Source organism: Zootoca vivipara, chromosome 1, assembly GCF_965207765.1.
Source record: "Zootoca vivipara chromosome 1, rZooViv2.hap1.1, whole genome shotgun sequence".
Classification (NCBI taxonomy): Eukaryota; Metazoa; Chordata; class Lepidosauria; order Squamata; family Lacertidae; genus Zootoca; species Zootoca vivipara.
Window position 1 is genome coordinate 37,982,761 of NC_142582.1, and position 13,944 is coordinate 37,996,704.

Sequence of the window (13,944 nt, forward strand, 5' to 3'; positions counted from 1 at the left end):
AAATATATCACCATGATATAAACTTTATACCATAGTTTGTGAAATGATGTATATGGCAGGGGTGCTGTGGGCACCTCTGAATATGGCTATCTTTCATCTTCCAAAAGTGCTTATTCCAATTAATTTCCATTGTGCTTCTTGAAGAGGAGAAAAAAAAGTCTCATACCAAGTCTGATTTGGGCAAAACCACTTCCACGCCTGCGTCGGAGGTGGAGTTGTGGGTGTCATGACCTGAGCGATTGGGGGTTCCCGCCTGCATCATTTGAGGGCTGGCCAATCCTGTCGGCCGGGGTGTGTGTCCTGATTCCTTTAAGCAGGTGAAGGGTGGGAACCTGCCCTCTTTCACCCCGCTCACCAGCTGCATCGGTTCACCCGCCCACCCACCCTTTAGGCTAGCTTTGACCTTGCTATGGACTTCGGTTGGTTGGCCAAGGGGCCTGGTAGGACTTTTTCCACTTGGGCTAGCCAAGGGGTTTTTTCCGCCTACCTCGTAGCAATTCGTCAAAACTATTGGTTTTGGCAGTTAGGCATTGGAAATTGTGTTAGAGCTGAGGAGGGTAGGTAGCGCCATCACCTACCCTGCAAATGGAGGAGTATTCCGTTAAAGGATTCCGGGGGCGTGGTCTGGTCCGAAGCCTAGGGAGGTTAGGGCCGAAATCACAGGAGGAGTTCTGGTTGATGTACATCATTGGGCTCCTTACTGGTGGTTAACTCTTCCCAGATGTCCAACACACAGGTTGGCATCGGATATAGACGGTTAGGGTCCAATGCCTAAGCCAATACCGCTCAACATCCGTAACCAATAAAGTTGTGGCCTTTTCGCCCATTTAAATCTATCTGATGTGTCGTGTGTCGGGGAGGGTGGGACATTGCCACACAACAGACTTGCAGATGTAATAAAAAATACCAGCTTCACATCTGCAGCAAGATTCAATTATATATTGCCCCCACTTAAAGAGGGGACACATGATATCAAATGCACCACTGTCCATATTATGCACAAGATCGGGGAGCTCTTCCTTTATGTATTGGCAGCATCTGAATATCCTTGTGACTTTTGGACAGAAGATGAGCAGCAGCCTCAGAGTAATGTCCACCTGAATGAGTGAGGCTGCTGCTAAGGTCATCTAACTTTGTAGCTGGCATGCTCTATTTTGGGAATCACCCTCCAGTAAGCTCTAGAGACCTCACCACAGATAAGGTCTGCAGTCCCTTACTTCACACCCTCTGCAGGAAAAGGACTGTCACTAAGAGAGTACATGTCTGTGGAAGAAAATCACCTTCCCCTCAGCCCCTTCTTACAGCCTGTCTCTGGATCTAAACCTATGTAATTTCATAACCTTGTGATCGGAAACGGAGCATTTATTATTGATGGTGTGCTTTATAGCATATTTCTATTCTAAGAAACATAGATAGAACATTGACGGACGGTTACCTGCAAGGCCACACGTATGTGAACATTCTGACCAGGCGGACCACTCAGAGAACTGGCAGCTGACGACGCATTCCACAAGGCAGTCAACAACCATTTGTGCAGGGGTTTCCAAATTTAGCTGTAAGCAAACAGAGAACAAGTTACTTGTCACCGGTGGCTGGGAAGGAATGAAAAATGCTTTTAGCTTTTAACAAGCCAACACTCATCTAAATGAATTAAGGTGGCTTGCTTGGGTACGCCACCCCCATTCATAGGTGTTCCAGTTATGCAACTACCTGCACCTGGACTGTATGATCACAATGTAGAAACACTCTTGCTGTGCAATCGTATACATGAATACGCAGAAGTAAGCCCCATGAAGGTCAATGGGGCCGATTCCCAGGTGGTCACATAAGGATCAAAGAATTGTAGATTTGGAAGGGGGCCACCAGGGACATCTAGCCCCCCCCCTTGCAGGAAACATTCCCAACTTGGGCTTAAACCCATGACCTTGAGATTAGATTCTCATGGTCTATCAACTGAGCTACTAAGAGTAGAGGAGCTGTGGCCTTCCAGATGTTGTTGGGCTTTGGTTCTTATCCATCCCAGCCAGCATGGTTAATGATCAGTGATGAGGACGGTTGCAGTCGAGCAACATCCCCTATCCTGGCTTTATAGCCTTGTACTGTATAACTCATGTGTGTGTTGCCTCTACCCTGCACATAGCTTTCAAAGACAAGGGCGATAACAGTGGCAAAACCTTTGAAAGACCACTTGCTAGTCACTCCTGCATCTAATGAAAAGAACAAGAAAAAAAGGCAATTGTGTAACAGGGGTGTAGGCCTAAAAAATTTCCAGGTTTTGCCCGAAATGTGTCTTTCTTAGGTTTTGGATCCTGAATTCTTCATTCCTACACAGGCTACGAATGAAGATCCTAGGACTGCAATGAAGCCATATCGAGAAGATTCAGAATACCGAGCTGCATGGTAACCAGACAGCAGCAAGAGAAATAAATAATTAGTACAAAGAAAATTTCAACTCATTTAATAAGACAGATGAGATTTTTTAAAAAAACCAAGCTTTGCTGGAAAGCCCAATTCTGTCCCACATGGCACACAGTTAACAACTGATGCAAACCTGCACAACTGATGAAACCTCACCTGCTCACAGTAGGTCATAGCCACGACTTTCCCATCACTCCGAACACAGCTCAGAAGGCGATTCCTAATCCCTTGTCCACAGGTTGCATTTTCATTTAGCTGGCATGTGCTCCAGTCTATAAGAAACGTCAGCATTTAGTTATGACTTCCATTGTTGGAGAAATCTTTAATTTCTAAGCTTGATGAAACTATATTTGCTTGATAGGAGCATATAGAAGTCAAGGAAATAGGTTATTATTATTATTATTATTATTATTATTATTATTATTATTATTATTATTAAATTATGCCTAGTCACCTATGGGCACCTGAAAAATAACAGTCCCCCTGAGTGTACTGCAAATTGTCCAGTAGTGATAAAATGTAGGATTTAAAAGCAGTCCATGCATTATCAAGTTCTAGACTGTCCCCTGGATAATAAAGTTATGACAATTTTCTGAAGTGTTACTGCTTCAAAGCAAAGCTTGTCACAACCTCCAATTGAATTTTGTCTGACAAAGCAAGCCATGTTTCATTCTAAAAAATAAAGTGCTTTTGAAACATTAATGTCTTCCTCAAGCCAGTGTAAACAATTTAAACAGGCTGTTGATCTTCACTGTATCATTCTGCAAAGGTAATGTTGAAAATGACTACAAATCATAAGTAATTGGAGGTCTCTTCCATCTTCAAAGTGTAAGTAAAAAGATTATTCATCAAGGTGTTGTGATTTTGCCTCTCAATGGTCTTTAAAATGTTCAGTTTGTATGGATGGATGTGTTTTCCATGCTGGTTACCAGAATATGAAAATCAAGACATATTCTTTCCTATTGACTTATGAATAATTTTCTAAACATACACACAACTTCATAGCTAACTTCACACCAAATTAGATGTAAAACTCTTGCATATGTGGTGCTCCCCATTCATTCCAATGGAGAAGAGTTGTCTATATACACTTTATTTTGCATGCAAAGAGATTACTCAATGTTACAATGAAAGGAAAAATCCAGTACTAGCTTTTGATTCTGCACTTTATGCATGGGGGGGTCTATGCATGGGAGGGGGGGTTGCACTAGGACATCAAAGTTTTGATTCTGCTGAATTTATCAAGAGGTGATGGTTTCATTTGCTTCTATGCTGCTACATGCCTATCTCTATGGAGAGAGTGCACCAAAGTGATACACAACAATGATCCTAAGGTAAATGCTACTGAAATATAATGTTTTGTAAAAGCTCTAGCAGGCATGTCCAAAGTCTGTTTTGGGGCACTAATCTGGCCTGCCGGTCAGTTTAATCTGGCCCCTGTGGTAGTTTATTTCCTGGGGTAAAATCCTGAAAAAACTTCAACAACTTCAATCCTAAAAAAGGCCAATAACTTTGGTTGGCCCTTTGGTTGCCCCCCCCCGGCCCTTCACTTCATCAAATCTGGCCCTCTTTGAATAAAATTTGGACACCACTGTGGACTTTCCCCATTTTTTTGGAATCACCAGCAACATCCTTATTTAATGGTCAAAGTTGGACTTTGAATTTTGACTCTGCATAAACCATAAACCTTTACAATTCACTTGGGACACCCCCCCCAAAAAAAACCCAACAACCTTAAAACAAAAATACTCCTATTTTATTTTGTTTGCAGTTCTTCAGGACAAAAACTTGAGAAGCTTTGTGGGACTTAGCCTGCTATTTCTACCCATACCACAGTCTTGAACCATATCAATACCCTCAACAGCTGCTATTTAGACACACTTGCACATACAAATATACAGAACATGTTAACATATGTTATTTTGAACTTAATAGGACTTAACTTTAAGTAAACATCCATGACATTGGGCTGTAAAGAGACAGTAACTGAAAACACAGGTAATTGTAGCTAACAACTTTTAAATGCAGGCAAACTTCTAAATGTTTCCTGGACACATGCCTATATTTTTGTTTTTCATAAAGTGTGTTTCAGTGTCCAAAGTACTTTGCTTTTCCTAAACTTCAAATAACTAACATCTAAATAAAGATGGTAGCCAATCTATATGCCTCGCTGAAAGGCAAGGACTTGGCAGAAGTCACCTAACAAGCCTTAGGGTCTCTAATGCTCAACCACTTTGCCATCACCTCTCCACTTCAGATGCAGGCATGGCACTCAATTCTGTTCCAGAAAAAGTGAAGGGTTCTTACCTGTTAAATTGTAGTGAAACTGAAAACAATTTTGATTCAGGACACACGGTCGCATTTGTGAACCATCAGGGCAGGTCTTGGGATTTAAAGGAGACCTCAGTACATGCCGAGTCCGTGTTTGCATTATATTGGGGTCACATGGCTAGGGGAAAAAAGAGTTAGGATAAAGATTACCTATATGTTAAAAGATGTGCATTTGAATTTTTGTTAGCAGATCTTGAGTGATTTCCTAAGTAGAGGGAAAGGGCTGTGCTATACCAGCTAGTGAACAGAAATAGTCACTGGGATATTCTCTTGTATTCCCCATCAAATCTGCTCATCAAATTCTCTAACAATTGGGGGGGGAATGCTACATCTGTTCTCTTTTCATCAACTTTCCATGCTATACTAGTGAAGGACTGTGATTCCTGATGGTATTAGATCAGGCATCCTCAAACTTGGCCCTCCACATGTTTTAGGACTACAACTCCCATCATCCCTAGCTAACAAGACCAGTGGTAAGGGGTGATGGGAAATGTAGTTCCAAAACATCTGGAGGGCCAAGTTTGGGGGTGCCTGTATTAGATGGTGTCTGCCTCAGAAAACATCTCCCATCATTCTCAAAAATCAGTAAGAAGTCACATTTCTATAAAAGGCAGACAACAATAGAACACACACTTTTTTTAAAAAAAGAAATAACAGCCTTTTAGTGTAAAAGAAAATTGGATGTAGATTTATTGAAAAGTAATGTGTGTTAGAAGTTGCAAATATGTTCCAAACAGATCAGCAGGAAGACGATAGACTCAAATCAAGTTCCATTGACCACTGACCCTGTTAAACAAATCAAATTCATTCTCTCATTGCATGTGCCTACTTTATCTAGCAATGAATAAATGTAAGCAAAAAACCATTAAATTGGAAGGAGCCCAAACTCTAGCTATTACAACCATTACCATTAAAATGATACACTTGTCCTACTAAGTAAATGAGACCCTGTAAAATGAGGAACTAGTAAACCTCCCCAGTTAAGGCTTTCTTCAGGAGATGAACCAAGAAAGAGAAACTGAGACATGAAACTTTCACATGGCTGTGGGTTGGGGGAAGGCTGACAGACTGAATATGTCACTGTTATTGATTTAATGTACATAAAGTTCTACTAATAATTTCTTAATCTCATAAATAGATGAATATTGCAAGCAGAGAGCTATGGGTGTCAGACCATATGTGGCGCCCGTGGGATTGCGGCTTGGATGAAATGGGAAGAATCCAGTTCTTTTTGTTACCTTGAGAGAGGTTATGTGCCCATGTGGAGAAGGTGTAAATGCTACAAATGTTTCTTAGCCAGTCACATCGGAGGAAGGCCAGCTAAAGTTTCCTGATGTGGTTTAACTCCCAGCTACTTTGCAGATTCAGAACACGTGTAGTGCACCTACCTAAGACTAACCTACCTCATTATATGACACTCTCTTCAACAAAAGCAGCAACCCTAACACACTGAAAAGGAAGTTAAGATGCATCAAACACAATCAGAATTGCTTCCATGCAACCTGTACAGAATCGCTGCTTCCTGCTGGTACTGTTGCAATCAAACATGCCCAGAAATGGAGAATTATTCAACTTTGTTATTACTGTATACAAAATATTAAGCTGATTGTCCTGTTAAACATGGTTACGCCTCAGAGTAGCTTGTTGTGGGATGAGACATTTTGCAGATGACCCCTCGACTGGCCATGAGAGATCCTGCCCATCGGCTGGGGTAAGAAGATGAGGAATGCAACATGTCCCTGTCTGCCCCAGGACACAATTGCATGAGGACCTCTGAGCAGCAGCCAAGTGAATAGGCAGCAACTCCAGTAGTTCAATAGCTTCAGAAGCTCATAAAGGGCAATTATGTCAGCATACACTTGTAAGTGTCTTAACCCACTACACTCCATCATGATGGTAGTGACACCGGGGCTAATGGGGGTTACTTAAGTGATTAAGAATGGCAGAATTATGCCATAAAAGAGTGCCAAATTCTAGACCATTTGACATCAGTAGCAGCACTGTTATTGATTCCAAGTGAAGTGAAATGAGACAAGCAATGAAGAGTAGAGCAGGGGGAGAGATGCTTCTAAATACTGAAATAAAATCCACATAAAAAGTTTAGTTAGATAGCTTTGATTATATTTATCTGATGGTAATGAGCTTCTGCCTGCTCACTGGGTGGGGAGAAAAGAAATCAAAGGACTTTTTTTTAAGTGCCATGAGCTGGGCGAGTAATGTAACAAGAACAAAAACAACAAAAATCCTTGCCCCCCCCCCATAAATATTGAGGATCCTTCCAGTAACGTCCTTCCATAAATCACACTGAGGGCTCTATTTTTCCTATTTAAAAGCTCATTAACTACAGAGGCAGAAGCGTTATTTTTATTTTTTAAAAGAGCACATGCTTTTATTGCCTTGTAGCTGTCACTGAAGGCAGAACTTGAGAGGAAGAGACAGGCAGAGTCAGAGGGGGAGAACAGACTCATTTTTCCTCCTGAATATTCAGCTGAAGGCTTGAGCCATTACAGCTCAGAAGTTAAATTCTGCTGTGGCTTTAGCACAATATACTTCTGGCACAGCTCCAGCTGACTGCAGTGCATATATCTCTGCACCCTACCCTATCAGAAAAGCGAGACAGACAACAGAAGCTGGTTCCAAGTGTTGGATAGCCCTTGGAGAGATGCCAGGGGAGAGGCAGCCCCCTGTTCTCCCAGAGTTAAGCAAATGCCACCAGGCTCTTACAGTCATCTATCACCTTGTGGTATAATTTCACACAGAAAGTAACCTTATTGAAACCTCTGCTGCTACCTGGGGTGTGGTCACCCAGATACATCTAAGGTAAGCCATTACTCTTAATTACCTGAAAACCAATCCCATTGCAAAGTGTTTACGAATCGTTTATTACCTTTCATGCAATTAATCTGATTGTTTGTCCTTGCAGGCAAGAACTGTAGCATAAATGATTTGCCAATAAAAATCAAAGAGAAGTATCTCGCTAGGTGCTCCCAATTAAAGCTCTACTGCATTTGCTTTGCTTTGTTAAAATCAATCATCGTGCTGCAGGAAGAAGAGAGGGCCCAGCTGCTGAATGACCACTTCTGGCTTCTTTAGCATGAAAACATGCACTGACAAGCATGGATAAATACAAAATTCAAGGAAAAGGAGCAAATCAGAAAAAATTAAGACAACAAAATCTCAACTTTTAAAACTGAAAAAATAGAAAGACTAAAAGCCAAATACATCCATGTTCCTGACAGAAGGCAAAGGGCACTCCCCACAAAAGTGTGTTTGTGTGTGTGTGAGAGAGAGCACAAGTAGGGAACAGCTGCTCTTTCTGAAGACCCCAAGGTGGGGCAGGACAGGTGAAAAACCTTGACAGTGAGGCATAGTCGCTAATGGTTTGCAAGGTGAGTGCTGCCTTTGAACAAATTTGCTTTCCTGCTCTTTAGGTGTGTCTAGTAGTAGCTTATTACCCTCAGACACCGGAAGTGGGGGAAAATTAAAACACGGTAACAATGCAACACTTTTTGAATACCATCACTAAAATAAACAACATTGGCATTCTTACTTGGCCTGTTATTGGGGTTGCAGGAAGAATTATGGAACCTAAAAAAAAAAATCACCTGCACTTCTAAATATGTAGAGAGCCAAACATCACCTTCAAAGAAGTGAGAGAGTTTGCGGAAAATCTCCAAGTGCTACTTCAAATGTGGGTTTTGATATACATTTGGATCTCATGCTTAAGCATACAGTGACTTGTTTTAATATCCCAGTTTGTTTTGGGGTGCAAGCAACTGAGCAGAAAGATTGGGGGGGGGCTATTCATTCAAACATGGAACATGCCAAGTTTGTTTAACTGTAGGGGGGGTGGTAGTGGTCACAGGGCTATGTGATAGAGTCTCATCACCAATGTGCTTAACAGGTGTGCTCCCACCACCTGTGCATTCAGCACATGTCGAAAGGGACTCTCTGTGTGTGTCAATGCATTGTTTGTTGTTAACTTACATTCATATCCCACTTTTATTCTATCATAGAACCCAAGGCACTGTACCTGTGACTCACAGGTGCTTACTCACCCAGACCTGCTTACTCATGAGTCTTGAGACCACACACTGGAGCCACATTCACTGCAGCTCCTCTGCAGAAGAGGACTTCCCTGGCCCTATCAAAGCCACCCTTCATATTGAGTAGCTCCACCTTGGCACATGCAATGATCGCCTTTTCATGCATGAATATGATGTGTCAACAGCTACCCCAATTAATTAGTCACACACACACACTGCAAGATTTAACACAGAAATATGTTTGGGGACCAAATAGATAAAACATCAGGAGTACATTTGTGAGGAAAGAGATCTACCTGAAAATGCTCTCGAGGTACTGATGTGTTGTGTAGAGTACACTTCTCGGTAGTGGCACCCGCCCTGTGGAACGCTCTCCCATCAGAGGTCAGAGAGATAAACAACTACCTGACATTTAGAAAATACCTAAAGGCAGCCCTGTTTAGGGAAGTTTTTAATCTGTGATATTTTAATGTATAACCATAACTTTTAAGCATAACTTTTTAAGGTTATGGTTATGCTTTAAGGTTAAGGTTATGCTTAAAATTCTACAAGGCAGGCTTAGGCAGTATGTGGACCGAGAACTCCCAGAAGTGCAAGCTGGATTTCGAAAGGGCAGAGGAACCAGAGACCAAATAGCAAACATGCGCTGGATTATGGAGAAAGCTAGAGAGTTCCAGAAAAACGTCTACTTCTGCTTCATTGACTATGCAAAAGCCTTTGATTGCGTCGACCACAGCAAACTATGGCAAGTTCTTAAAGAAATGGGAGTGCCTGATCACCTCATCTGTCTCCTGAGAAATCTCTATGTGGGACAAGAAGCTACAGTTAGAACTGGACATGGAATAACTTATTGGTTCAAAATTGGGAAAGGAGTGTGACAAGGTTGTATATTGTCTCCCTGCTTATTTAACTTATATGCAGAATTCATCATGTGAAAGGCTGGACTAGATGAATCCCAAGACGGAATTAAGATTGCCGGAAGAAATATCAACAACCTCAGATATGCAGATGACACAACCTTAATGGCAGAAAGTGAGGAGGAATTAAAGAACCTTTTAATGAGGGTGAAAGAGGAGAGTGCAAAATATGGTCTGAAGCTCAACATCAAAAAAACCAAGATCATGGCCACTGGTCCCATCACCTCCTGGCAAATAGAAGGGGAAGAAATGGAGGCAGTGAGAGGTTTTACTTTCTTGGGCTCCTTGATCACTGCAGATGGTGACAGCAGTCACGAAATTAAAAGACGCCTGCTTCTTGGGAGAAAAGCAATGACAAACCTAGACAGCATCTTAAAAAGCAGAGACATCACCTTGCCGACAAAGGTCCGTATAGTTAAAGCTATGGTTTTCCCAGTAGTGATGTATGGAAGTGAGAGCTGGACCATAAAGAAGGCTGATCGCCGAAGAATTGATGCTTTTGAATTATGGTGCTGGAGGAGACTCTTGAGAGTCCCATGGACTGCAAGAAGATCAAACCTATCCATTCTTAAGGAAATCAGCCCTGAGTGCTCCCTGGAAGGACAGATCATGAAGCTGAGGCTCCAATACTTTGGCCACCTCATGAGAAGAGAAGAATCCTTGGAAAAGACCCTGATGTTGGGAAAGATTGAGGGCACTAGGAGAAGGGGACGTCAGAGGACAAGATGGTTGGACAGTGTTCTCGAAGCTACGAACATGAGTTTGACCAAACTGCGGGAGGTGGTGCAAGACAGGAGTGCCTGGCGTGCTATGGTCCATGGGGTCACGAAGAGTCGGACACGACTAAACGACTGAACAACAACATTTTAATGTATTTTAATGTGTGTTGGAAGCCGCCCAGAGTGGGGGGGGGAGAGACCCGGCCAGATGGGTGGGGTATAAATAAATAAATAAAATAATAATAGTACTATCTAAATACCTTCTCCGTGAGCAACCTGTAAGTTTTCTCTATCTAGTTTTTCACACAGCCCTCCCAACTGCTGGCTACAAAGGTTGTAGAATGCTCACTGTCCCTGCAATTTATTGAAATGCTTGCATATGGAACCAGGAACATGATGCTTAACAAGCTATTCATAATGAAATGTGCAAGTTAAGGCTTGTGCTGCAGAAAATGCTTTTTGCAGAGAAGAGATTTGACCACTTTTAACTGCTTAATGAACCATACAAAACAATCAGCATGCAGATGTGAACACCCAGGGTAACAATTTCATAAGCTATTTACAACATGAGCTCTGTTTTTTTAAATAAAAAAAAATAGATCCACAGTCAAATCTATAATGGCATTTTGAACTTTCCTGGGTCCCAGGAAAAACAAATCTTACCCAAAGGACATGTATATATGTGTGAGACAGAAAATCTATTCATATTCAGGCTTTTCAGTGTTACTATATAACATTTATTAATATCGTGTTTGGCCAAAAGTGGACTAATATTAATACTTTTGCAATCTTCATGAAAAAAATTGTGCTTTATTACATGTCAATTGCAGTTACATTAACTTACATAGAAGTAGCTTCCACTGAAATGAATGAAACATACTTCTATTCAACTGCCCAAATCCTCAGAGCTCTGCATTGGGAATGGGACCAATGCTGATTGTGTGAAGCACTTTGGACATATTGAAATTGTGTGGAGCTTTGGATAGTGTCTGTTTTGCTTGCTTATTGTTGTTCTTTTAATTTGTATATTCGCCCATCAGAAATAATTCCCTGGGGAGCTTACAAAAAGTCTGTAGTAACAAAAATGCAATATATCATGATTAAAATAAAATAGAAAAACAGGTAGAATTCAATGCCAAACTCTCCCAATTGTTCTTTCTGCACATACATTGCAACCTGCTAGATCAAACAACCCCACCGCTGCTTCCTCCACACACTGTTCTGGCGGTTCTCCTGACCCTCCCCTGGGACCAATTTCAGGGGCTGTTTGGAATAAGTCGGGAAAAGCCCCACTATTAAGATTTAGGTGTGTGTGTGTGTGTGTGTGTGTGTGTGTGTGTATATATATATATATATATATATATATATATATATATATATATACACACACACACACACACACACACACACACACACACACACACACATATGACAGGAGGTGATCTTTCATGTAATCTAGTCCCAGGACAATCACATTTTATAGGGCTCTACCTCTCTTTCAAAACAGAACCAGTGAAGGCGGTGAAGGTCCTGTGTGAGTGCCTGGAGGCAGTTGGAGGATGGATGGTGGCTAACAGATTGAGGTTGAATCCTGACAAGACAGAAGTACTGTTTGTGGGGGACAGGAGGCGGGAAGGTGTGGAGGACTCCCTGGTCCTGAATGGGGTAACTGTGCCCCTGAAGGACCAGATGCGCAGCCTAGGAGTCATTCTGGACTCACAGCTGTCCATGGAGGCGCAGGTCAATTCTGTGTCCAGGGCAGCTGTTTATCAGCTCCATCTGGTACACAGGCTGAGACCCTACCTGCCTGCAGACTGTCTCGCCAGAGTGGTGCATGCTCTAGTTATCTCCCGCTTGGACTACTGCAATGCGCTCTACATGGAGTTACCTTTGAAGGTGACCCGGAAACTACAACTAATCCAGAATGCGGCAGCTAGACTGGTGACTGGGAGCGGTGGCCGAGACCACATAACAGCGGTCTTGAAAGATCTACATTGGCTCCCAGTACGTTTCCGAGCACAGTTCAAAGTGTTGGTGCTGACCTTTAAAGCCCTAAATGGCGTTGGTCCAGTATACCTGAAGGAGCATCTCCACCCCCATCGTTCTGCCCAGACACTGAGGTCCAGTACAGAGGGCCTCCTGGCGGTTCCTTCGATGCGAGAAGCCAGGTTGCAGGGAACCATGCAGAGGGCCTTCTCGGTGGTGGCGCCCACCCTGTGGAACGCCCTCCCATCAGATGTCAAAGAGAAAAACAGCTACCAGATTTTTAGAAGACATCTGAAGGCAGCCCTGTTTAGGGAGCCTTTTAATGTTTAATAGATTATTTTATTTCATTTTTCTGTTGGAAGCTGCCCAGAGTGGCTGGGGAAACCCAGCCAGATGGGCGTGGTATAAATAATAAATTATTATTATTATTATTATTATTATTATTATTATTATTATACATATGCAGCTTGTGTTAAAGAAGTACCTAGATGTGTGGTAAATGTCTTACAAAAAACTTCTAATAGTGAACATGTATATGTATGTGTAGACACACACACACACACACACACACACACACACACAACCCACTGCTATTCCTCTGAGGCAGTGAAAGAACTCTAGAAATACATTACAGCAATATTTCCTTTTGGATCAATGCTAGGTTTTATCCTCGGTGCAAGAACCCCAAAGCTATTGGTTAGCATGTTGCTGCATTTTCTTCAGGGAAAGAGAAAAGGGTGGGATAATAGATCTTTGGGGAGCCACAGAGACCATGGTTCAGTCTTTCCCAAGTTGGCTGGGAAATCTCTGTCCCAAATCTCTGCAGGCCACCAACCTAGGGAAGGCTGCCATAAGCTGTGACTGCCGTAACTGAGCATGAAAGAGGCATAGAGGTTTCCTGGGAAATGTTTCCAAGAACAGGATCATATTGCAGCGTAAGAGTCGCAACAGTTCCTGTGACAAACCTAGAATCACAAAATTTTAGAGTTGGAAGGTAGCACGAGGGTAGTCCAACCCCTTGCAGTGCAGGAATATTTTGCCCAAGGTGGGGTTTGAACCCATGACCCTGAGATTAAGAGTCTTATGCCATATTGAGTATACTATTTTTGCTGTTTGTTTGTCAGTTCAAGTGGCTCTGTAAAAGTGACATTTAAGAAGATGAATTAAGCTACTAACCTTATTTCAGTTTGGAAAAAAACAGATTTATGACCCAAAATATCCAGGATGTGCAGTAAAAAAACAACAACACTGACATGTAAACCTGTGTTCTTCTGCTTTCAAAAGAAAAACTCATATCTGATTTATGAAAATCTAAGCCTACTTGATATGCATACAAGTCCACGAAGCTGCGGCTGATCCACAAGGAACAGTAGCGTTTCTTCTTTCATTCTGTTCCTTGTGCTATAAATTTACATAATTAAATGAACTGTTATCAAACCCTCCTGAATTAACCACTGTAAATGTTAACAGTTGCTGAGAACAAGGAGGCCACTCAGATCTGCTATTGGGGGTTATCAATTGTTGCAA

At 42.0% G+C, this 13,944-nt stretch overlaps 1 protein-coding gene across 1 annotated transcript in view; it reads right to left on the reverse strand.

Annotated features, from left to right (window-relative positions):
• Positions 1–13,944, reverse strand: part of THSD7B (thrombospondin type 1 domain containing 7B) — a 224,226-nt gene that overhangs the window by 20,183 nt on the left and 190,099 nt on the right. Inside the window, exons 16-18 of the mRNA XM_035130631.3 lie at positions 4,726–4,867; positions 2,575–2,690; positions 1,436–1,553 (exon numbers count right to left, since the gene is read on the reverse strand). Coding sequence (XP_034986522.3) covers positions 1,436–1,553; positions 2,575–2,690; positions 4,726–4,867 — 376 coding nt within the window. The remainder of the gene's footprint in view (positions 1–1,435; positions 1,554–2,574; positions 2,691–4,725; positions 4,868–13,944) is intronic.